The 23,158-nt window shown below is 53.6% G+C and overlaps 1 protein-coding gene across 1 annotated transcript in view; it reads right to left on the bottom strand.

The window, feature by feature from the left end:
- The window catches only part of SDK2 (sidekick cell adhesion molecule 2), a 258,280-nt gene that overhangs the window by 77,737 nt on the left and 157,385 nt on the right, over positions 1 to 23,158 (bottom strand). Inside the window, exons 4-5 of the mRNA XM_028498147.1 lie at positions 11,992 to 12,139; positions 6,612 to 6,745 (exon numbers count right to left, since the gene is read on the bottom strand). Coding sequence (XP_028353948.1) covers positions 6,612 to 6,745; positions 11,992 to 12,139 — 282 coding nt within the window. The remainder of the gene's footprint in view (positions 1 to 6,611; positions 6,746 to 11,991; positions 12,140 to 23,158) is intronic.

Here is a 23,158-nt window from a genome sequence, read left to right as displayed (position 1 = left end):
TCCCTTACACCTGTCAGAGAGAGCGTGGGCATGCCGACACCTTGATTTCAGACTTCTGTGTGAGAGTAAATTTCTGTTGTGATAGGTCACCCAGTTTGTGGCCCTTAGGAAATTAATACATTCTGTAAGGCAGGAACCTCATTTGTTTTTGCTTTGGACTTAATTGTCCTCACCCCCACCCCATTCATATGTTGAAGCCCTAACTCCCCTGTGTTTGGGGTGGGGTCTTTAAGAGGTAATTGGGTTAAATAAGGTCATAAGGGTGGGGCCCTAATCCAACAGGGTTAGTGCCTTGATAAGACGAGGAAGAGGGCCCAGAGCTCTCTCTCTCCCTGCCATGTGAGGACACAGTAAGAAGGCAGCCGTCTGCAAGCCAGGGAAGAGAGCCTTCAGCCCAAACCAACCATGTTGGTACCTTCATCTTGGACTTCCAGAACTATGACAAGTAAATGTCTGTGTTTGAGCCCCACCGTCTGTGGTATTCTGTTACGGCAGCCTGAGTCAAGACAGTCCTGTTCGCCCCCACTTCCAGAACCATGCCACACAGCACACAGCAGGTGCTCAAATACATCTGTTAGGTGAATGAATGCATGGGACTGGAGCTATCGTTGTATAACTTCGACGATTAAAATGAAAGAGAACTTATCATGACTGGGCTTTATTAAAGCAAAACAACACCCCAAACTCTCCTAACAGAGGCAGGAGCATTTCCTTTTTTAGATTTTTTGAGGTCTTTAAGCGGCCAGGTTCTTAACTTTGTGGGTCAGCGCAGACCCAATACTGGCAGAAACTCCAATATTCTCTGTACACCTGCTCTATGGCTCCCAGAAATACAGCCACCAAGGACTTTCTCTCACAGCAAATCCATCCAGGTGGCCCCTAACCGGGAGGGCTCTGGAGGTGGCAGAGGCCATAATGACACGCACGGCCCCCAGGCAACAGCAATAGGACATGCTTTATGGGGAAGTCAGTCCACCCCAGTCAGCCCCAGGAAGGGTTTTCCTGCCGGGCCTCCAGGCCTTGCTGGGAAAGGCCCAGGTAGAATGAGAATAAAATGTAAAAAATAAACTAAAATGAAGGGGGGAAGAAAGGAAGCATATAAACCAAAATAACCGCAACAGTATAAAAGCCTCATGTAGGTGCCATAAGGAGCGATTGGATTGAAAGCTGCTGATATAGCTGAATCCATAAAAGTGTGCTCCACATTGTTTACTACATGCCGGGGTGCACAGGTACGGAGGCCCAGATTACTGGCGCACGAGGAGAAGACAGACAGTCAGAGCCCCACGGCGTCAATGGGTAAACAGAGCCCTCGGAGTTTAAAAATATGAGGGCTGCCCCCACCGACCTCAGGGCTGCCTTGTTGGCTTTACGAGGTTTAAGGGGAGACTGACACCCCCCCAGGGACCCTGTCCTGCCCAGGTCCAGGTGGCTGCTTTCAGGGTACGAGGGAAGGGGTCCCGGATGCAGTGAAGGAGGGCCTGGAGGTCAGGAAGACCTGGACCAAAATCTTGCTCTGCCCCAGGCATCCTGGGCGTGACTCTGGCTGGTCACCTCCTCCCCCGTCTCAGTTTTCCTCAGCTGCAGAAAAAGGGGGTAGAAATCACCGCCTCTCAGGGTTGTGTGGGATCAGCTCCCGACTCAACAGATCTTTTCTGGGTAAGGGCTCTGTGTGTGCCAGACTGTGTACCAGGCACCAGGGATTCCCCGCCGAGTGAGATGGGTAGGGGGGTCTGTCTTCATGGTGTGCAGTCTAGGAGGAAGTCAGATCTGCGCTTGGACGTCTAAGAGATTAAAGATGCACATGACGGGTGCTGGAAGGAGGGTCCTGGGGGGGCACGGCTAAGCTGCTCTGGGGTGAGCGCAGGGTCCCTGGCACATAGTAGGTGCTCAATAGACGACAGTCCCTCCTCTGGGGATTTGTGTGCCTGTGCTTGGGTGGGAGGATGTTTCCTCGCTTCTTCCCTCCACCCCCAACCCAGCCTGGACCAAGTGATGGAGCCAGAGGCTACCAGGAGGTGAAGTCATGGACTCTCAGGGGCCTCTTGACCGGGGGAAGGAGGACACACCGTGTTCAGGGCTACAGGAGATCAGGCAAAGCCTCAAGTGCTCCCTGGGGACTCACAGGAGATGGGGCAACTTGAGTGGAACTCAGAGAAGCCAGAAGGAAGAAGAACATTCCAGAACAGGAGCGCTGTGTGAGTGAAGGTGAGGTGAACGGGGGGAGCCGGAGGTAAACGTGGGCGCGATGCCGGGGTGGCCCCAGAGCGCTGGGATGGATGAGCGGGGAGGGGCCCCAGAGCAGACGTGCTGGATCCTGGTCCACACGCTGCCCCGCCCCCAGCCCACTCTCCTGATTGGTCAGTGCTTTTCTTGGCTGAGCCCAGATGTGTCCTCAGAATCCTTCTTAACAAAGCACCAACAATGGATCAGAGCTGGCCGATGAGGTGAAACCCATTTTCCACCCCTGCTAGGGGGAGGAGATCTGACTGGGAGCAGTTGGGCCAGGGCCAGATTACTGAGAATTTGCAAGCTGGGCTATGGGCTGGAAGTCGGCCCTAGGTGGGCACATTACACGGAGGGGTCGACAGACGCGAGGACAAGATGCCTGGACATGGGGCCCCCTTTACAGAGAAAAGTTAAGCCCAAGAGGAACAGGTTTTCAAAGAAGGGAGATGGGTTGGGATTTTGTCACCCTGGGTTGGAGACGGCGGTGGGATGTCGGAATGAAGGTACTCAAGGGGGGACATTCAGGCACACGAGGCAGGAGCCCGGGGTGGGGGGGTGACGTGCCCGGAGAGAACAGGAGGGTGGGGCGAGGGGGACCCCGGGGACCAGGGGTGGGGGAGTGGGAGGGACAAAGGGCAGAGAACCAGGCATCGGCTCGTTCACGTCAGGGGAGAAGGAAGCGGGAGACGGGAGAACTGGGGGAGACAGGCAGGGTTGAGGAAGCTCGGGTTACGGGGTGCCAGGGAGGGGGTGTCAGTGGAGCTGAACGTCCTGAGCGGTCAAGGAGAATCAGGATGCAGGAAGTGGGTTTGCAACCAGGAGGTCACCAGTGGCAGGGGCTGGAGAGAGCAGGGGAGCCGGTGGCAGCCATGACTGGGAGGTAAAGACTGGGGAGGGGAAACTTCTGGAGAGTCTCGAGAAAGCAGACAGCAGGTGCCTCTCAGGGGGCGGCAGTGGCCAAAAGGGAGATCTGTTTCCCTCTGGGACGTCTGGGCAGCCAGGGACACATGGCTCCATCCTCAGGTTTGTGCGTCATTAGTGAACGTCGCCGGGAAGTAAACTGCTTCACCTCTTAGGCCCGTTTCCCCCGCTTTCTCATCTGTAACTCGCGGAGGGGAATAACAGACTGCCTCCAGGGGTTGCTGTAACGATGGAGCAGCAGAGCGCCCGACGGTGCCCGGCACGTGGGGCGACGGAAAGGGAGGCTGTTGGCGTGGCGTGGCGGCAGAGGGGGGCCGCTCGGGTGGACCCACCCTCGGCAGGACGCACCTTTCTATCAGGCGCTCTCTGCAGGGAGGCCCGTACTGACCCAGGGTCTCTGGAGGGCCGGCCAGGGGGACGGGGACAGCCTGGCCATGCTCAGGCACTGCTCTGGACGGCGGGGTGAACGGGGCCCTAAAGATCAAGCAAGAAAACCACGTGCAAACCAGAGCAAGGACGGGCATCTTCCGCATGAGCTCGTGACGTGGACGGGGCCCTGGGGCCCGAGGAAGCTTAGGGGCTCCCCACATGGGGGCAAAGTTGGGTCTCGCTGCCCCAGGACGATTTTGATAACAGGCGCGGCGACGGGGGACACCCACTCTGATCCATTCTCCCCGAGTCATCTCATCGACTCCTCTCAACCGCGCTTTGCCACAGGCGAGGACACTGTGGCTCGGGGACCACGTGACTGGGCCACGGGTCCAGTGGGTGGGGAGCAGGGAGGCGAGCTGCTCCACTCTGCTGCCCAGGCTTCCAGGCACTCACGGGCCCAGGGCAGACCTACCCTGCCCAAGACGGGCAGGGGTGGGGCGAGAACCACAGGTGGCTACGAGCTCTTGAAACGTGACTGGTGCCCCTTGGATGCAATGGGATTTAATTTTACCTAATTTACATTGAATTCAAAGCGGATCCCCAAATCAGTTATTAGAACACTTTTAAGTATGTGTGGAAAAAGTTGGGCATACGATCCCACCTTTCCAGCTGTAAATTTTATGAAATCTAAATACAGATCACGTATTTCAGATGAAAATCCAGCATCCAGATTGAGACGTGCTTTAAGTGTACAATACACACGGATTTTGAAGCCTTAGTAGGAAAAAGAAACCCAGTGTGAAGCATCTCATTAGTATTTTCTCTATTGATTGTATGTTCAACTGCTAATATTTTGGATATGTTGGGTAAATAAAATATAATAAGATTAATTTCACCTGTTTCCTTTTCCTTCTGAAAAAAAAGTGAGGCCAGTGGCAGGTTTTAAATTACCTATGTGGCTCCTATTATAATTCTATTGGACAGTGCAGCTCTGACTGCCACCCAGTGGGACCACCAGCCAGGTATGAACCTTTCAAGAGCTGTGACAGTCCGTGTGAGGTCAGCTGGGTGACACGTGGGCAGAGGGAAACTCCGGGGGGGGTCACTGGTCTTTGCTCTCTCCTTCTCCGATTCTGGAGAGCATGGATGTCCCCTGAGGGCTGCTAAGAGGCTGAGCTGCCCCGAGCAGAGAAGGGAGGAAGGGGTGAGGCTCGGGCTAGACGGATGAGGGGAGATGCAGCCGGTGGTGGGCAAAGTGGCAACTGTCCCTAGGAAACTGGCCGGCAGGCAGGCAGGCAGGCAGCCGGGGGATTTGTGTCACTGACAGGAACTGGGATTTGAAGTGCAGTCACTCGTGGGAGGAGAAATTAGCTGATAATCTGCTGCTTTTGCTCTCAATCCAGTACAAGTCACCGTGAGGGCAGGAGGCGAGGGGCGACGGGGTGGGGGAGAAACAGACAATGGGGGTGGGGCGGGGGAGGCTTGGGCACACATGGGGGTCCCAAGGGACCCTGCCTGCCTCTCCTGGGCCAGCCGGAGGGCCGGGGGAGGCAGCAGAGCGTGAAGAGCCCGCCCAGTTGGCCAGGAGAACAGCTGGTGCCATTCCCGCCAGGAGGAGGGTGCGCAGGGAGGAGCACAGAGCGGGAAGGAGCCCCCAACCTCGGTCTCAGGGTCAGCTGAGTCTCCCAGGAAGGTGCCAGGCCTCGACTCGGGCCGTGAGCCTCCCTCCCACCAAATGATTCCATTCCTTTAGACTCCAGGTATTCTAAGCGCTGGAAAATCCATGGGGACAAACGTCTCTCTGATGGTTACCTTCCTCTTCCTATAGCACCAGCAGCCCCAGGTCATGGGCTAGGCCCCAGGTCGCCGGCACGAGACTGAGACCCTGGCCCAGGTCAGTGTCCGAGGTTACACCCGGGGCCCTGATAGGTCAGTATCCAGACTGGAACTCGGCTCCCTGCACCCAGGTTTCTTTCCAGGCGGACGGGAGTGTGGTCTGGGGGGAGGGGTCACTGCGCGCACGGCAAGGGGCCCTACTGGCGCTCAGAAGGCCCAGGGATGGGCAGGTCGGCGCTGGGGAACGTTCTGGGCTTTCTGGGCCCTTGAAGACAGAGGCTTGGATCAGAGGAAGGACACGGGAAGGTTCCGAGCTGGCGGGCCCCCGCCTCTTGCTGCTGGCGGGTGCGTCCCAGCGGGACCGTGGATGATAAATGAGGCTGGCTTTCGGAGCAGCAGTTGCACAGATGTGGAGGGACGTGAGCATCTGGCTGCCCAGCCTGTGCGGCTGCTTGGCCGCTGCGGGAAGCTCTGGCCTTGTCCCGCGTACTCTGTGATCCCCTACCACTTCTCCAGCCCAGGGATGGAGCGTGGAGGGAGCGGGCCGGGGGGACACCCCCAGCATCTCCATCACCGATCGGAAACCTGCCCTCAGCCTTGGCTGGACAAATACTTCTTGCCAAAGACACCCAAGGAGTCACCCTTTCCATTTGCTTTCCTCTGTGCTCTGCCGCTGGGGAGAGGCTGGCCTCTCTCTTCCAGGGTGCGGGGTGGCCTCTGGGGATGGACACAGGGGCACTTTTAGGCAGGAGCCTGGGCAGAGAGCAAGTGTTCCCATCGGTGAGGATGGCTTGGCTCCAAGTAAAAGTGGCGCTTTTTACATGCCAGCTGAGTAGAGGCAGTCAGTGTATTTCTTTAAAAATGAGCTTCCCATCTCCTGGCGGGCTCAGCCCACCAGCACCTGAGCCCCCGGGGTGGTGGTAATCCTCTAGTGCACACACCTTCTCCTATACCCCACGCCCTCCCCGGGCCCCCAGGGGCCCAGCTAACAGCCAAGCTAAGTGTCCCCCTGCTCCTGATAGGATCTCAGACTCGTCATGGGCATGGGGTCCGGAATTCAGCTCCCTCCCGGCCCCCACCTCCCACTCCCACGCCCAGCCGGGCCTCCTCCTCCTTGGGATGGCGCCTCCCCTGCCCTTTCCCAGCCTCCCCCCTCCACCGCCATTCCATCTTCCCAATGACCCCCCGGAGCCCCATTCCCAAGATTTAACGACGCGCTCCGCCATCGGTCCCAGGCCCTGCGGCTTACTTACTCTCCACGGCGAGAGTGATGGGCTGGCTGGTCTTGTTATCGCCGTTCTTGTCATTAACAGCCTGCGCGTAGTAGCGGCCTGCGTCGGGAGCCACTGTTGACAGGATGACAAGGGTGTTCTCCAGGGTGATGGCTCTGCGAAGAGGAAAAGGACGCCTCTGATGGGCCTGCTGAGCCTGAGCATCCGGGGATACGGGCGGGGACACGAGGCCAGGCACCCCGAGACCCCCTTCTCCAGCCCGCCCCCTGGAGCCACTTACTGCCCCAACTCCAGCCATGCTTAGTTTGCAGAGACTCCCAACACTCCACCAGCGCTGGGGATAGAGCCCAGTACAGAACACGCCCAGGGGTCCGAGACTGTCCAGGTGACACCTGTCTGCCGCTCCCCGCCCCCAGGCCTGGTTAGGGGCCGGAGCTCCCCCGGAATTCCACCCTTTCCTGTGTCACAGCACGGATGGCTGCGTGGGGTTACCTCTGCACCAGGAGTGTCTAGAACTAAAGAACTTCATCCACCAGAATCAGTGAATGAATGAAGGAATGAATGATGAGAGACGAGAATGAATTTAGAAATGAACATGATCATTCCAGAATCACTGCCTTAACCTAATCCGGAATCTGCTGAGGTTGATTCAGAGGCTACAGCCTGCCTGTAACACAGCCTTCTGGGGTTCACATCTCCCCCCATCCCCCTCTTAGGGTATCCGTTTACTTCTCCCCAAATCTGGTCAATAAAAAGTGGGGCCATCGGGGCTGGCTGAGAGGGAAAAAGGAGACGGGCCGGGTAGTGGGTACGTGTAGACGTGGGCTGTTTGCTCCCAACCCGGTTCCCACTGCTGGGATCCCAGCCTGCAGCCCCTCGGCTCCCATGTCCGTGGGCCGGGTGCAGGGCTTTTGCAGGTGGGAATTTGGGGACTCCATTGGACGTGGCTGCAGGAGCACTGCCCACCCTGGCTCTGCCAGGCACCTCCTCTCACCCATCCTCCTGATGACAAACAAAACCATCGGTTTGTCAAGTCTGTCTCTGGATTTTAATGCGATGCGCCCGAGACAGCTGTGGAACTTCCTTAATGTTCGTTTAACAAGGACAAATCCAGTTGAATTCTTTTCAAATTTTCCCATTAGGTGAACGTAACAGTGTTTTAAATGGGCTCTCAAATAAACATCCCCGCGAATGCCTCTCCGGCCTGGTCTCTCCCAGCCAGGCTGTGCTGAGGTCTCTCCTTCTCCTGGTTTTGGGGGTTCGCGTGCTGAGTCTCACGCTGCCTGCCGAGCTCCAGGAAGCAGGAAGACAAAGCCCTCCTGCCCCAATTCCTGGGAACCCTAATGATGTCCTTTTTCAGTTTTTTTTTCCCCCCCGGAGAGCTCTTTTAACCTCCAGCTAATGAGGTGATGGGAGTGAGGACAGAGCCAGCTAAAACATTTTAAAATCGACACAATGGCACAGGGATGGTGACCATGTCCTCGCGTGGGAGTCTCCTGCAGGGGCGCTGGTCCTTTAGTGGAGCTTGTTGGGGTGGGTGAGGGCTGGGGAAAGGGAGGCTGGGCTGTGCCAGAGCAGGGGGGGCAGCTCCGGGCTGGAGCTCTGGCCCCTGCCTCTAAGGAGCTCACAGCCTCCTTCTTGCCGGGCCTCAGTCTCCTTATCTGTGTAAGGGGTGGAGGCAGATGCGGGTGAAGACCCCTTGCAGCCCTGAGGCTGAGGCTGCTTCTGTTAGTCTCCAGGTGGCCTGAGGCTGTCCCCTCCCTCTCCCTCAGCCCTCTCCAGGCACACAGTCCAAGGTCAGGGCTCAGGACAAGCAGCAAGTGCACGTGGACCCCCTGGGTTCCAGCTTCCCCAGCCGCTGCCCTGGTGATGTAGAAGCCAGCTAGATGAAATCTTTGGCAGGTGGGCTCCCTGGGCATGGCCTGGTCCCCCTCCCCCGTACACCCGCCTGTCCTGAACTCCTCTTCTGGCCTCCAGAGAAGGCCCCCCACCTCCAATTCCTTCTCTCCTTGACCACACAGACTCTCCCCACCCCCTTTCTCTCCTTTGCCTATATTTTGTCTATGTTCTGATGGATCCTTCTAGGTCAGTGGTTCTCAATCGGGGAGGCTTCACCTTCCAGGGGACGTTTGGCAATGCCTGGACAAGTTTTGGTTACCCAGCTCTGGGGCTGTACTAGTAACTAGTGGGTAGCGGTCAGGGATGCTGTTAAGTGTCCCACCACGTACCAGACAGCCCGCACAACGATTTGTTGGGCTCAACACGGAATGTGTGGATTGTGCGGTGGTTGGTACCCTGTCCTGGGTCGGGGGGGACGGCATATCCAGGTGGCAGAGATGGTCCCCATCTACCTCTGTTTCTGGCTCCCCTCCTGCAGAGAACTGAAGACCTTGGGAAGCCAGGGGTCACCCTTCCCAGACCCCCTTGCACCCAGGTGGGCAGTTGGCTGAGCTAGTGGGATACGGAGGATGTGCGCCACTTCTGGGCTTGGACCAGCGGGGCCACTGGGAGCCCAGTGTGGATGAGGGTGGAGCTCCCACCAGCTTGGCTGTGGAGGAGGGTGCCCCTCCCATCCCTCGCCCTCGGTGGGACTTTCAGTTGGCAAGAAATCAACTTCTCTGGCGCTAAGTCCCTGGGATTTGGGGGTCTGTCTGTGATGCAGCTGGCATGCCCTCGACTGGAACTAGAGGAGAGCGCTGTGTCCAGGACCCCGGGGCCTGGGTTCGAGTTCCCAGTGCGGAGTGAACTGGGAGAGGCAGAGAGCCGGGGAAGGGCCAGTGGCCTTTTGATCTGCTGTCCCTCTGTCTTCGGCAGGAGGCTAAGGAAGGTCCCTGGGCTAGCAGCCTTCTGCAGGATGAACTTCCCCTTGATAGATGGTTCTAGAATGACCCTGCCCCTCACCTCCAAAGCGCACAAAGCTACTTGTGGCTGTCAGGAGGGCTTCTGGCCTACTCCCCCCAGAGGCACCCGCACTGAAGGAAGCTGCTGGAATTCCTGCAGGGCGTAGACATCAGGGCTCTCCTCTCAGGCAGGGGATTGGTGATATTTTTCAGCCACACTCCTCTGGTTTCAATTTCCTAGGTCTGTCCCGCTGCTTCGATGGGCCCAGCTCCCTCCCACCTTCCACCTCCCACTCCTATGAAGTGTGCCCTTTTTTCTCAGCTCCACGGGAGCCCAACTGATCATTTAATTAAGAATAAAATAAATCACCCTCGAAGCTGCCCAAAGCCCCCAGCATGTGTCTTTGACGGGAATCTTGTCTCCTTTTCAACAATGAGTATCAAGGAACGGGCCAGGGGTTACTAATCTCCACTTCGGCCCTGGGAGGGAGAGCAGTGCTCTGTAGATAGCACGTGCCTTCAGCACCCTGTGCACCCCACTGACTGAGAGCGCTCATCAGATGCGTATCTCCAGCAAACAGACGCCAGAGAATTTGTTTCCAGGGACCTTTCCTCTGCGTTCTGGATATTAATCTGCTGTAATTGCTGAGATGAAATCCCCACAGTGTCCTCTCGTGCGTTCGGTAGGAGGACTGGAGGAGGTGGGGAGGGGGCAGGCGTGACCAGGAAGGTGTGCGTGTGTGTGTAAACCCAATCATCACCTGCTCTGTAGCAGCACCTTTGCCAGGTGACTCTGTAGTCCTCTCACTCAAGAGCAGAATCAATTTCCTGGCTTCTTGATCTGAGTTCTACCACGTGACTTGCTTTGACCAATGGGATGTTAGCAGAAGCTTGTGTTTTGCTTCTTCTGCAACTGCCGGGGGGAGATGCTAGGGGCCGCTGGCTAGAGGCTGGGACACCTGGGACTGAATTGAGTCACCTAGGCATTCTAATCAGCCAGCCCCAGCCAAGTGAGAGAGCCAGGCCAAGCGCACCAATCTGCCAGTTCACATGACAAATACATGCTGATTGCACCAGGCCACTGGGACCACTTGTTACGTAGCACTATTGGGTCTGTAGGTAACATATACATTCTAGGACAGTGGCTCTCAATTGAGGCTGCATGCTGGAATCACGGGGAAGCTTTTAAAAATCCCAAGGCCTCGGTACACCCCGTTTCAATGAAATAAGAATGTGTGAGGGGTAGAATCTGAAAATCAATCTATTTTAAATGGTCCCAGATCATCTCAGAGGGCAGCCCCACTGAGAATCACCAGGACCAAGTCTCCAAAAGTACAATCACTTTATCCTTTTTAGCTCCCGTGTCTTTGTACCTGTTCTCATATAATTTCCACATAAGGCAGAATTAAGGACCTGACTCTGGAGTCGGCAAGCCTGGAACCAGCTGCGGGAGATGTGGCAAAGCAGTTAGATTCTGGGGGCCTTCACTTTGCCATCTATAAAATGGGGGTAAAATCAGCCACCTCGTAAGGCTGTTGTGAGGGTCATTCATTCAACAAATGTGTCCTGAGGTGGGCCTGGGGATGGAAAAGGGAACGAGACAGAGCATCTCTCCCTGGGAGGTGCGTGTCTGTCCTGGAGGAGAGGGTGACGGCGGGGGGGGGTGTGCTTAGCCCAGGCCTGAGAACACAGCAGGCACTCCATAAACGACAGCCACTGTTGTCGCCAGGGTATCACCCTGTTATTAAGATCACGCTTCTCCCACTGGACCTCATGTTCCCCAGAGGAAAGAACTGTCCGTCTTGGCTTCTGCTTCCTACGGAGACCAGAACGGGCTCCACCCACAATGGACCTGCGGCCCGAGAGGACTAGGACCAGGGTGGTCTTTCTTCTCTTCTGGGAGCAGAGCGTAGGGGAGAGTGCGGGTCCTAAAGAGGACAGCCTGGGCTGGCTCTCCCAGGGGGTCGGGAGGGCCGCTGCGTCCCGTGCTTTGCCCCTCGCCCTCTGTGGAGGCGCTGCTTCTGTCACAGCCCCCTTCCGGGCTGCACAGAGGGGCCCTTGTGAGCGCTGAAAGGACCGTGTGTTCCCCTTCCCGCCTCTCCTGGCCTCACCTCCTCCCTGGAGCCAAAACACACACAGCCGTGCGCACCAGCGGACACCCAGCCGCACACGCACCGCGGAGACACCCTGCCGGGGAGGTGCCAGCGCCCTCCCATGTGCCCTGAACCCTGGGCCTGTAACCACGGTGACAGAGCCTCTGTCTGTGCCAGTTCGGGTTTTTTAAGCGCTCTCAGAGGCAGAATTATTCTCCAGCCGAGAGTGGAGCCAACGCCTGGGATTCCCCGGGGAGGCCACAGAGCTGTCATGGCTCCAAGGTTCCTCCCGCGCTTTCCCAGAAAGGCCCCTGGAAACCAGACTTCCGTCATCGGGGACGTCCCCCATCTGGCTCCGTCCCAGAGCAGGGAGGGCCCTCCGTCCTCAGCATCTGGGGGCCCTCCGTGGCCCCACATGGCCTCTCCCGGGGCCAGCCCCCCACCCCCCACCAAGGGCAGTGTGCTCACATGCGGCTGCTAGGCGGGATCTTGCGGCCGTCCCGGAACCAGGTCACCTGCGGCCGTGGGAAGCTGGCGATGCGAGGGGCGCGGATGACGGCCGCTTCTCCGTGGGAGACGCTCTGGTGCTTTTCGCTCTCCTCGAAGCTCCCCATGTCTGCGGGACGGCAGGGCACATGGAGGGGTCAGGGGCCGGAGGGCTGCCCGGCTCCCGGGCTGGGACGTGGTGGCAGCGGAAGGAAGTTGTGGGGCACACAGGGTGACCATGGGGCGCGGCCACCGTGCTCGGGCTGCCTCACGCGGCCCGTCGCCCCCTCCGTCACTACGACACGCTCCGCTTTGTACTTCTGGGCTTTGTATCCATTTATATCCATAAGTCCATGATGCAACGCATTCATCCAACCACCACGAGACACGGGTCATTATTTCAAACAGTTTGCAACGGAAAAGCTTCTGAAACAGGCTCGTGGGCTCGTCCGAAGGCACGTGGCTGGGACAGGGCGGAGACAGGATTTGAACTCGGACCCCAGAGTCTGGACACAGGCAGAGCTGTCCCTCCTTCCCCGCCCTGTAGTGCGGCAGGGGTTTAGGGGCGGGGTGAAGGGCACATCTGGGGACCAGTATCCCGTGCCCTCGGGTGAAGCGTGTGAGGCTGCATGGATATTGCACACAAACACCATGTTGCTCCTTTGAAAGGATGCCTACCCCCTTGGCAGATAAAGAGGGGACCGTTGGTCCAGCTCCGATGTTCCGTCAGCCTGGAGGGAAGCAGCGGAGAGGCAGGTGGGAAAGTTCTGGTTGCCCCTTGCCTGCTGGGATCAGGATGGGCTCTGACTCTAAGCGCAGAGGCTTGGAGATGCGTGGAGTGTGGGAAGGGGTGTTTGGCTGACGGGCGCGACTCTTTAAAATGAATGCACATTCTTGCTACCCAAAGGGTGGTCCGTGGGCCAGCACGTGGGCACCACCTGGGCGCCTGCTACGAAGGGAGAGCCTCAGGCCCGCCCCGCCCCCCAGACCTGCTGAATCGGAAGCTGCCTTTTAACAAGACTCCCAGTGAACTGTGTCCACATCCAAGTGTGAGAAGTACTGCTGGCCCTCAAACTCGGCTGTGTGTCACTGAGTGACATGTCAAGAGTTAAAAGCACCTTATGCGGGGGTTTCATCCCCAAACTTCTGACGTCCCTGGTACGGGGTGTGGGCTTTTCCCATCAGAATCCCACGTGCAGTAAGGTTCAGACCCCTGCAAACTGGCTGTGAGTCCCCGTGGCCCACCTGCTCCCCCCTGGATCAAGAGGGCTGCGTGCTAAGCCATATGGGTCTCCTGCTGCTTTGATTTATTTCTTAACCCCTCCAAGACCACTGCTCTTCTTCCTCTCCTTCGGCCAGGAGTCCCCAGCCTGACTGCCCCTTAGAACCCCCTTGAATATTCTCAGAGGTAAGAACCTTTTGGGGTGGCTGGGGTCCAGACATCAGTATTTCTAGAGCCGTTCAGGGTGTTCCAACACGAGCCAAGGCTGAGGAGTACGGCTGGGCTGAAGCCAGTGGTTCCTACACTTTGGTGGGTCTCAGAATCCCTTGGGAACACGGTAAGCCCAGAGATTTGCTGCCACCCTTCCCTCGTCCCCCAGGGCACGGAAAGGCCCTGCTTCAACGTGCCTGGTCTCTGAGTCCTTGACTCACCTTCCCGAGGATTTGCTGCACGCTGAAGTTCGAGGACCACCGGCCTACACTCTCGTTTTCCAAAGCCCTGGGCTTGAATCTCTTCTTGGCCACATTCCCCCTCGGAGGCCTTGCCTAATCTGATGGTTTTGGCCACAGTCTCTCTGCAAAGGCTCTCACATCTGCCCTGGCTCCTCCCTGAGCTCCAATACCCAACACCCAACTTGCCACAGGAAATGCTGGGTATTTACCTCCCTGCCAAGCCTCCCTTCTTGCTTTCATAGTTCTGCTAATAGCTGCCCCACCTGTACCTGCCCAGATCAGCTGGGCTCAGATCCTTGGAGCCTTTCGTGGTGCTTCCTTTCCCACACTACGGCCCCTCTGCTCTCCCAGGCCCCACCCACATGCTCGCCCCATCACTTGGCCGCACGGACTCCGCCCCTACATCATCGCCTACACTGGCTCCTGCCTCCCCCATCTTCCACACTGCTCCTGATTCATTTTTCTGACTTGCTCAGATCCTCTGGTATCTCCTCATTGCCCCAGGAAAATCTACATTCCCTTGCCTGGGTTCAAGGTCTCTCCCTAATTTGACCCCAACCAACCTTTCCTGTCCTATCGCCCACACCACGTCCTGCGTCCCCCGCCACAGTGAATTGCTTACACCCCTCTTCTCACCTCGGGGCCTTTCTTTGTGTGGGGGACCCTGCCTGGAATGCCACCAGAGCAAGCCATGATTCACCAGGGCACCACAATTCAATAGCATCCGAGGAGGATCTAGTCAAGTAAGTGTCTCAAGAAATGAAACCTGCCGCTGGCATCCTTGTCCTAATTTGGCAAGCAGTAAATGTAACGGTGGTGGCTTTGGAGTCACTGAGACCTGAATTCAAATCCCACTTCTGTTACTTATTAGGCATGACCTTGGGCAAAATTTTGACCTTGCTGAGCTTTAACTTCCTCTTCTGTAAATTGGAGTTAAGAAGAGTATCTCCCAGGGCTTCCCTGGTGGTGCAGTCGTTAAGAATCTGCCTGCCATTGCAGGGGACACAGGTAAGATCCCTGATCTGGGAAGAATCCACATGCCACGGACCAACTAAGCCCGTGCACCACAACTACTGAAGCCTGCGCGCCTAGAGCCCGTGCTCCACAACAAGAGAGGCCACCGCAGTGAGAAGCCAGAGAACCGCAACCAAGAGTAGCCCCACTCGCCACAACCAGAGAAAGCCCGCACGCAGCAACAAAGACCTAACACAGCCAAAATAAATAAATAAATAAAATTTATTAAAAAAAAAAAAGAATGGTCTACATTAAAAAAAATGATACAAATGAACTTATATACAAACAGAAATAGACCCACAGACATAGAAAACAAACTTATGGTTACCAAAGAGGAAAGGGGGGAGAGATAAATTAGGGATTTGGGATTAATTTATACACACTACTATATATAAAATAGATAAACAACAAGGACCTACTGTATAACACAGGGAACTATACTCAATGTTTTGTAATAACCTAAAAGGGAAAAGAATCTGAAAAAGAATATATATATATGTATGTATAACTGAATCGCTTTGTTGTACACCTGAAACTAACACAACATTGTAAATCAACTCTACTTCAATAAAAAAAAATGATGGCTACCTTACTATTTATCTCCCATTCAACATGATCTTCTTACAGTGTGATTGACACTCCTGCCACTGAGAGGTGGGGGCTAAGACCCCTCCCCCTTGAGTCTGGGGGTTTTGTGACTATACTGGTAGAATATGCTGGAAGTGATGCTATGCAACTTTCAAGGCTAGGTCATCAGAAGGATATGGCTTCCACCTGGCTCTCCAGACACTCCTGCTTGGAATCCAGCTGCCATACTGTAAGGAAGCTCAATCTGGCTCACACAGACACAGGAACAGCTCTTGTGCAGAGGAACTGAGGTCCCAGATGATGGCCCACATCAACATTGGACATGTGAATGAACATGTAAGCCCTCAGATAATTTCAGCCCCCAGCCTTTGGGTCTTCTAGTTGAGACCTCAGTCATCAAAGAGCAGAGACCAGCTGTTCCCACCGTGTGTGGTCCAGACTCACAGAATCTGTGAGCATGATAAATGACCGTGGTGCACCGTGATGTTTGGGGGTGATTTGTTATGAAGCCATAGAAACAGGAAGAGTATAGTCAAGTGCTAAAAACTGTGTCTAATATTTATCGTATCAAAATACTGGAATCCTATACATTTTTCAAAGTTTAAACATCAACCTCTTCAACAAAGATTATCCCATGCCACCCAAATAGCCACTGACCCTACGCCAGGTTTCTTTCTAGGTGGACTTCACACAGATTGTCTCATTTCATCCGCATAATGACACGACAAAGCTCAACTTTCCTAAATACACATTTTTAAGTTGTTTACTAATTTCTGTTACTTGGCTCTGTCTATAAAAAAATTGCATCAATAAATCACAATGATTTCAGTTCTTACAATAATTTTATCTATTTAAAAAACTTTTCACAGAGCTCCGAAGATATATGTGAACAATTTAAAGCAATTTCATGGTAATCGTGTTTTTCCTCCTCTCTCGGGTTTTATTAGCTCCATTTCGTCAGTGAGGAAATTAAAGCTCATGGAGATAGAGTGGCTTATCCAACGTACGCAGTTAGGGCTGGGCTGGGCCGGCCAGCGTTCAAACCCGGCTCTCCCTTTGCATTTCCTCCTCGCCTCTTCCATGACTCATCCCCTGCGTTATAATTTTTCATGCACATTCTTTATCTCTTTCTACTACATTGAAAGCTTCAAGAAGCAGTTCTATTCAATTATATTCATGAGCAAATCCTTACAAGACACCAGGCCCCGTCCTCTGCACACAGTAGGTTCTCTCTAAACTCACCCAATGCCGTCATGCAGTGACTCTTTATTGAGTCCCTACTATGGGTCAGGCAGGCTCTGCAGAAGGTTCTGAAGAAAGACCCGGTCTCTGTCCTTGTGGAGCTTATGGTCTGGTTAGGGGAACAGGCATAAGAAAACCAACCCAACGAAATCCAGGGACATATTGTGACAACTGTTAGGGTTGTTTTTTTTTTTATGAGAGGCGACATGAAGGGAACCTACTTTAGACTGGGAGGTGGGGGTGAGGTTTTTTTTAAGCAGAGACATAAATAAAGGGTAGGTGTTAGCCGTGTGTGTGTGGGGGGGCGGGGCGTGGTGATAGTCCAGAGGAAAGAGAGTATGCGAAGGCTAGGAGGTAGGAGAGAAATGCTAGTTTGAGGAAATTTTTAAAATGTCGTGAAGAGCCTAGGGGTAGGACGGGAATAAAACACAGACCTACCAGAGCATGGCCTTGAGGATACGCGGAGGGGGAAGGGTAAGCTGTGACGAAATGAGAGAGTGGCATGGACATATATACACTACCAAACGTAGGGTGGATAGCTAGCGGGAAGCAGCCGCAGAGCACAGGGAGATCAGCTAGGTGGTTTGTGACCACCTAGAGGGGTGGGATAGGGAGGGTGGGAGGGAGGGAGACGCAAGAGGGAGGGGATATGGGAACATATGTATATGTATAACTGATTCACTTTGTTATACAGCAGAAACTAACACACCATTGTAAAGCAATTATATTCCAATAAAGATGTTAAAAAAATGCCAATAGGGCAGGGTGGTGGGTTTGTTCAGTGGATGGAGGAATGAAGAGATGGATGGATAGATGGGTAATTGGATGAGTGCAGGGTTGGATGGATGGACGAATGGATGGAGAGAAGGAGGCATGGATGGATAAGGAAATGCAGGATGGAGGGATGGATGACTGTATGTATATGTGGACGCATGCATAGTTGGATGAGTAGGTAGATGGATGGATGGACGGGTGGATAGATGGAGAGAGGGAGGCACGGTGGATGGACGGATGGATGACTGTATGTATATGTGGACGCATGCATAGGTGTAATCTCATGTGGATCTTCCAGCACGTGTGGCTGAGAGACTCTCTAGAGGATGCACCTCAAGATGGAACTGCTGGGTTGTAGGTTGTGCAAATGTTAATCTCATGTGGATCTTCCAGCACGTGTGGCTGAGAGACTCTCTAGAGGATGCACCTCAAGATGGAACTGCTGGGTTGTAGGTTGTGCAAATGTTAATCTCATGTGGATCTTCCAGCACGTGTGGCTGAGAGACTCTCTAGAGGATGCACCTCAAGATGGAACTGCTGGGTTGTAGGTTGTGCAAATGTTAATCTCATGTGGATCTTCCAGCACGTGTGGCTGAGAGACTCTCTAGAGGATGCACCTCAAGATGGAACTGCTGGGTTGTAGGTTGTGCAAATGTTAATCTCATGTGGATCTTCCAGCACGTGTGGCTGAGAGACTCTCTAGAGGATGCACCTCAAGATGGAACTGCTGGGTTGTAGGTTGTGCAAATGTTAATCTCATGTGGATCTTCCAGCACGTGTGGCTGAGAGACTCTCTAGAGGATGCACCTCAAGATGGAACTGCTGGGTTGTAGGTTGTGCAAATGTTAATCTCATGTGGATCTTCCAGCACGTGTGGCTGAGAGACTCTCTAGAGGATGCACCTCAAGATGGAACTGCTGGGTTGTAGGTTGTGCAAATGTTAATCTCATGTGGATCTTCCAGCACGTGTGGCTGAGAGACTCTCTAGAGGATGCACCTCAAGATGGAACTGCTGGGTTGTAGGTTGTGCAAATGTTAATCTCATGTGGATCTTCCAGCACGTGTGGCTGAGAGACTCTCTAGAGGATGCACCTCAAGATGGAACTGCTGGGTTGTAGGTTGTGCAAATGTTAATCTCATGTGGATCTTCCAGCACGTGTGGCTGAGAGACTCTCTAGAGGATGCACCTCAAGATGGAACTGCTGGGTTGTAGGTTGTGCAAATGTTAATCTCATGTGGATCTTCCAGCACGTGTGGCTGAGAGACTCTCTAGAGGATGCACCTCAAGATGGAACTGCTGGGTTGTAGGTTGTGCAAATGTTAATCTCATGTGGATCTTCCAGCACGTGTGGCTGAGAGACTCTCTAGAGGATGCACCTCAAGATGGAACTGCTGGGTTGTAGGTTGTGCAAATGTTAATCTTATGAGGTAATGCCAAGCTGTTTTCCTGATATGCACCAGTTTGCTAATTCACACACCCACCAGCAGTGGTGGGACTTTCTACTAACACCTCGTCTTGCTAGACTCTTTGGATTTTGCGATGGGATGGTACTTCACTGTGGTTGTGTTTGTTTCTTATGAAGATGCTGTTTCTCCCTCCAATCAGTTGTATCATATGCCTCTGCCTCTAACCACCCATGACTTCCACTGCACCCTGAGTAACACTGAAACGCCCAGTCGCATCTTAGAATGTCACCATCTGTCCCCAGTGCCTCACCTCCTCCGCCACGTCTCCTTCCACATCTCCACTCTACATTCAATATACACACTCAGGTTGAGGATTAAGAAAAATGGCCCCATTGGTGGCACTCTGGACAGCAACTCCAGCCCATGTGACAAGGGGTCTGATGCCCTCAGCTCTCATTTTGTACAGGTGGCTGCCAAGCTGCCCAGTAGAACGGGGGGCAGGCCAGGCTCCCCAGTGGAGCAGGGGCTCTTGGCCCACTGATGTGTGGGTGGGCTTATTGCTGGGGCTGGGGGTTCCGAGTCTGAGCCATCCTCCCACCTGGTGAGGGCTGGGATGGGGTCAGGGATGTTGCTCAGGTGAGGAGGTCAAAGAGGTGCCCACAGGATCTGGATGCCAACTCCAGAAGGCTTGCCCAACCCTCTCAGCCATTCAGTCCACTTGCCACATGCCAGAAATTTATGGCGACTTCATAAAAACAGAGACTCGAGGTGGGCTCAGGAAGGGAGCTGGGGAGGTGGGTGGATATTTTACTGACTTCCCCTTAATTGCTGTAATTAAAAACACGTAACGGGTGGATAGATGGAGAGAGGGAGGCACGGTGGATGGACGGATGGATGATGGTATGTATGTACGTATATACGGCAGGATGGATAGATGAAGGAAGGGCACAGCTGGCCTTGTCCAAGTTTTGCAGGTGATGCTCTCGTTCATGCTTCCATCCCACAATCTCCCCTCCCTATGGCTTAGGCCCCCAGAACCCTCCCAATTCTCTCTACTCCACTTTGCCAAATGGGCCTCCTAGGTCAGGGAGCTCCTTGCCTCTCTGCAAAGGGGGCCCAGCGCACAGGCGCGTATGTCCTGAACACCAGCTGCAAGGATGGTGCTAAGAAGAAGTCTGCTCAGCCAGCCAGTGCAGGAGAAAGGCTAGAGGGAAGTGCACACTGATGGAGCTGGGGATCCAGGATCTCCTAGGAAAACTCACTCCCACTGAGGTGGAAACAGATAAGGGTTAATCTACTATACTTCCTCTCCAAGATACATGCTTGTTAATACACCACGTTGTTCCTTGCAGCGCTGACCCAACTTTCCCTAAAAATTCCCCCAAGAGCAAAGAAGTGTGGGCCTGGGGCACAGCTGGACGTGACCTAAAATTATTCCTGATGTTTTTGGTATGTCTTAAAAGGTCTTGTAAATTATGCATTCCACTTCAGAATATATTTATTGCTTTTATTTACTTTAAAACATTTTTTCTCACGAAATATGTCATGCATAAAAAAGAGCGAATATAATTATACGAATAGTTCAAAGAAGAACAGAATGAACACTCATGTACCCACCACCCAGTTTAAGGAACAGCACATGAACAAACCTCGTCCGTCTCCCCCACGGTGCTCCTCCCATCATATCCCCTCCCTCGCCAGAGGTAACTGCCGTCTTGGATGCTGTGTCAATCATGTCATTGCTTTTTTTTTGTCTTTCAAGTTTCACCACACGTAGATGCATCCTTAAACAATCTATTGTTAATTTAGCCTGTTTCTAAGCCCTTTGGGTTATTTTGTATGTCATCTACTGTGATTTGCTTTTTTTTGGTGCAACATGTTTTTTGGGAGCTCCATCTCCGTCCTTGTACTCGGTTTAGTCATTTTCATGGCTGCTTGGACGTCCACGTATCAGGATGGCACAGTGCTGCTGCAGACAGGCTTTGTTATCAGTGTTTTGCTGTCCTGCTAAGAACAGTCTCATGTGGATCTTCCAGCACGTGTGGCTGAGAGACTCTCTAGAGGATGCACCTCAAGATGGAACTGCTGGGTTGTAGGTTGTGCAAATGTTAATCTCATGTGGATCTTCCAGCACGTGTGGCTGAGAGACTCTCTAGAGGATGCACCTCAAGATGGAACTGCTGGGTTGTAGGTTGTGCAAATGTTAATCTCATGTGGATCTTCCAGCACGTGTGGCTGAGAGACTCTCTAGAGGATGCACCTCAAGATGGAACTGCTGGGTTGTAGGTTGTGCAAATGTTAATCTCATGTGGATCTTCCAGCACGTGTGGCTGAGAGACTCTCTAGAGGATGCACCTCAAGATGGAACTGCTGGGTTGTAGGTTGTGCAAATGTTAATCTCATGTGGATCTTCCAGCACGTGTGGCTGAGAGACTCTCTAGAGGATGCACCTCAAGATGGAACTGCTGGGTTGTAGGTTGTGCAAATGTTAATCTCATGTGGATCTTCCAGCACGTGTGGCTGAGAGACTCTCTAGAGGATGCACCTCAAGATGGAACTGCTGGGTTGTAGGTTGTGCAAATGTTAATCTCATGTGGATCTTCCAGCACGTGTGGCTGAGAGACTCTCTAGAGGATGCACCTCAAGATGGAACTGCTGGGTTGTAGGTTGTGCAAATGTTAATCTCATGTGGATCTTCCAGCACGTGTGGCTGAGAGACTCTCTAGAGGATGCACCTCAAGATGGAACTGCTGGGTTGTAGGTTGTGCAAATGTTAATCTCATGTGGATCTTCCAGCACGTGTGGCTGAGAGACTCTCTAGAGGATGCACCTCAAGATGGAACTGCTGGGTTGTAGGTTGTGCAAATGTTAATCTCATGTGGATCTTCCAGCACGTGTGGCTGAGAGACTCTCTAGAGGATGCACCTCAAGATGGAACTGCTGGGTTGTAGGTTGTGCAAATGTTAATCTCATGTGGATCTTCCAGCACGTGTGGCTGAGAGACTCTCTAGAGGATGCACCTCAAGATGGAACTGCTGGGTTGTAGGTTGTGCAAATGTTAATCTCATGTGGATCTTCCAGCACGTGTGGCTGAGAGACTCTCTAGAGGATGCACCTCAAGATGGAACTGCTGGGTTGTAGGTTGTGCAAATGTTAATCTCATGTGGATCTTCCAGCACGTGTGGCTGAGAGACTCTCTAGAGGATGCACCTCAAGATGGAACTGCTGGGTTGTAGGTTGTGCAAATGTTAATCTCATGTGGATCTTCCAGCACGTGTGGCTGAGAGACTCTCTAGAGGATGCACCTCAAGATGGAACTGCTGGGTTGTAGGTTGTGCAAATGTTAATCTCATGTGGATCTTCCAGCACGTGTGGCTGAGAGACTCTCTAGAGGATGCACCTCAAGATGGAACTGCTGGGTTGTAGGTTGTGCAAATGTTAATCTCATGTGGATCTTCCAGCACGTGTGGCTGAGAGACTCTCTAGAGGATGCACCTCAAGATGGAACTGCTGGGTTGTAGGTTGTGCAAATGTTAATCTCATGTGGATCTTCCAGCACGTGTGGCTGAGAGACTCTCTAGAGGATGCACCTCAAGATGGAACTGCTGGGTTGTAGGTTGTGCAAATGTTAATCTCATGTGGATCTTCCAGCACGTGTGGCTGAGAGACTCTCTAGAGGATGCACCTCAAGATGGAACTGCTGGGTTGTAGGTTGTGCAAATGTTAATCTCATGTGGATCTTCCAGCACGTGTGGCTGAGAGACTCTCTAGAGGATGCACCTCAAGATGGAACTGCTGGGCCCGCTCACCGCAACTAGAGAAAGCCCGCGTGCAGCAGTGAAGACCCAACACAGCCATAAATAAATAAATAAATAAATAAATTTATTAAAATAAAAAAAACGTAAAGAATCTTTTTGTAATGACTTCGCTATTATCATTAGTGGTTAGCACAGCTGCCTTATTAATTTCTCATTAGAACCCAATTCACAGCCCCTCTTTGGGTAGATGGATGAGAGCCAGGGGTGGGGCCGGCCCGGCCTGGCCCGATCAAGTCCCTGTGGAACTGGCTGCTTGAAACCCCAGGACAAAAACCTGCCACCCTGGGAAGCAGAAACAGCCAAGGAGGGAAGATGAGGGGTTTGGAGAAGCAGCCATACCCCATCCATCCTCAGAACAGTGAGCATCTCTGTGTCTGTGTAAAAGAAACAGATGGAGGGACAGACAGATGCAGGAGGTCTGTAGGGCACAAATCTGGGAGAGGCCCAGGACTGGGATGGGTGAGGAAGGTGAAAGATTTAAGGAGGTACCCGCTGTCAGGGTCCTGCAAGTGCACGGTGAGTCCCTGAGAGGGAGTGCCTCCTTAAATTTTTTTTTTTTTTTTTTGCGGTACGCGGCCCTCTCACCGCTGTGGCCTCTCCCGTTGCGGAGCACAGGCTCCGGACGCGCAGGC

Source organism: Physeter macrocephalus, chromosome 14 (genome assembly GCF_002837175.3).
Source record: "Physeter macrocephalus isolate SW-GA chromosome 14, ASM283717v5, whole genome shotgun sequence".
Taxonomy (NCBI): Eukaryota; Metazoa; Chordata; class Mammalia; order Artiodactyla; family Physeteridae; genus Physeter; species Physeter macrocephalus.
The sequence above is the reverse complement of the archived record's forward strand: the minus strand, read 5'-3'. Positions and strand labels throughout refer to the sequence as shown.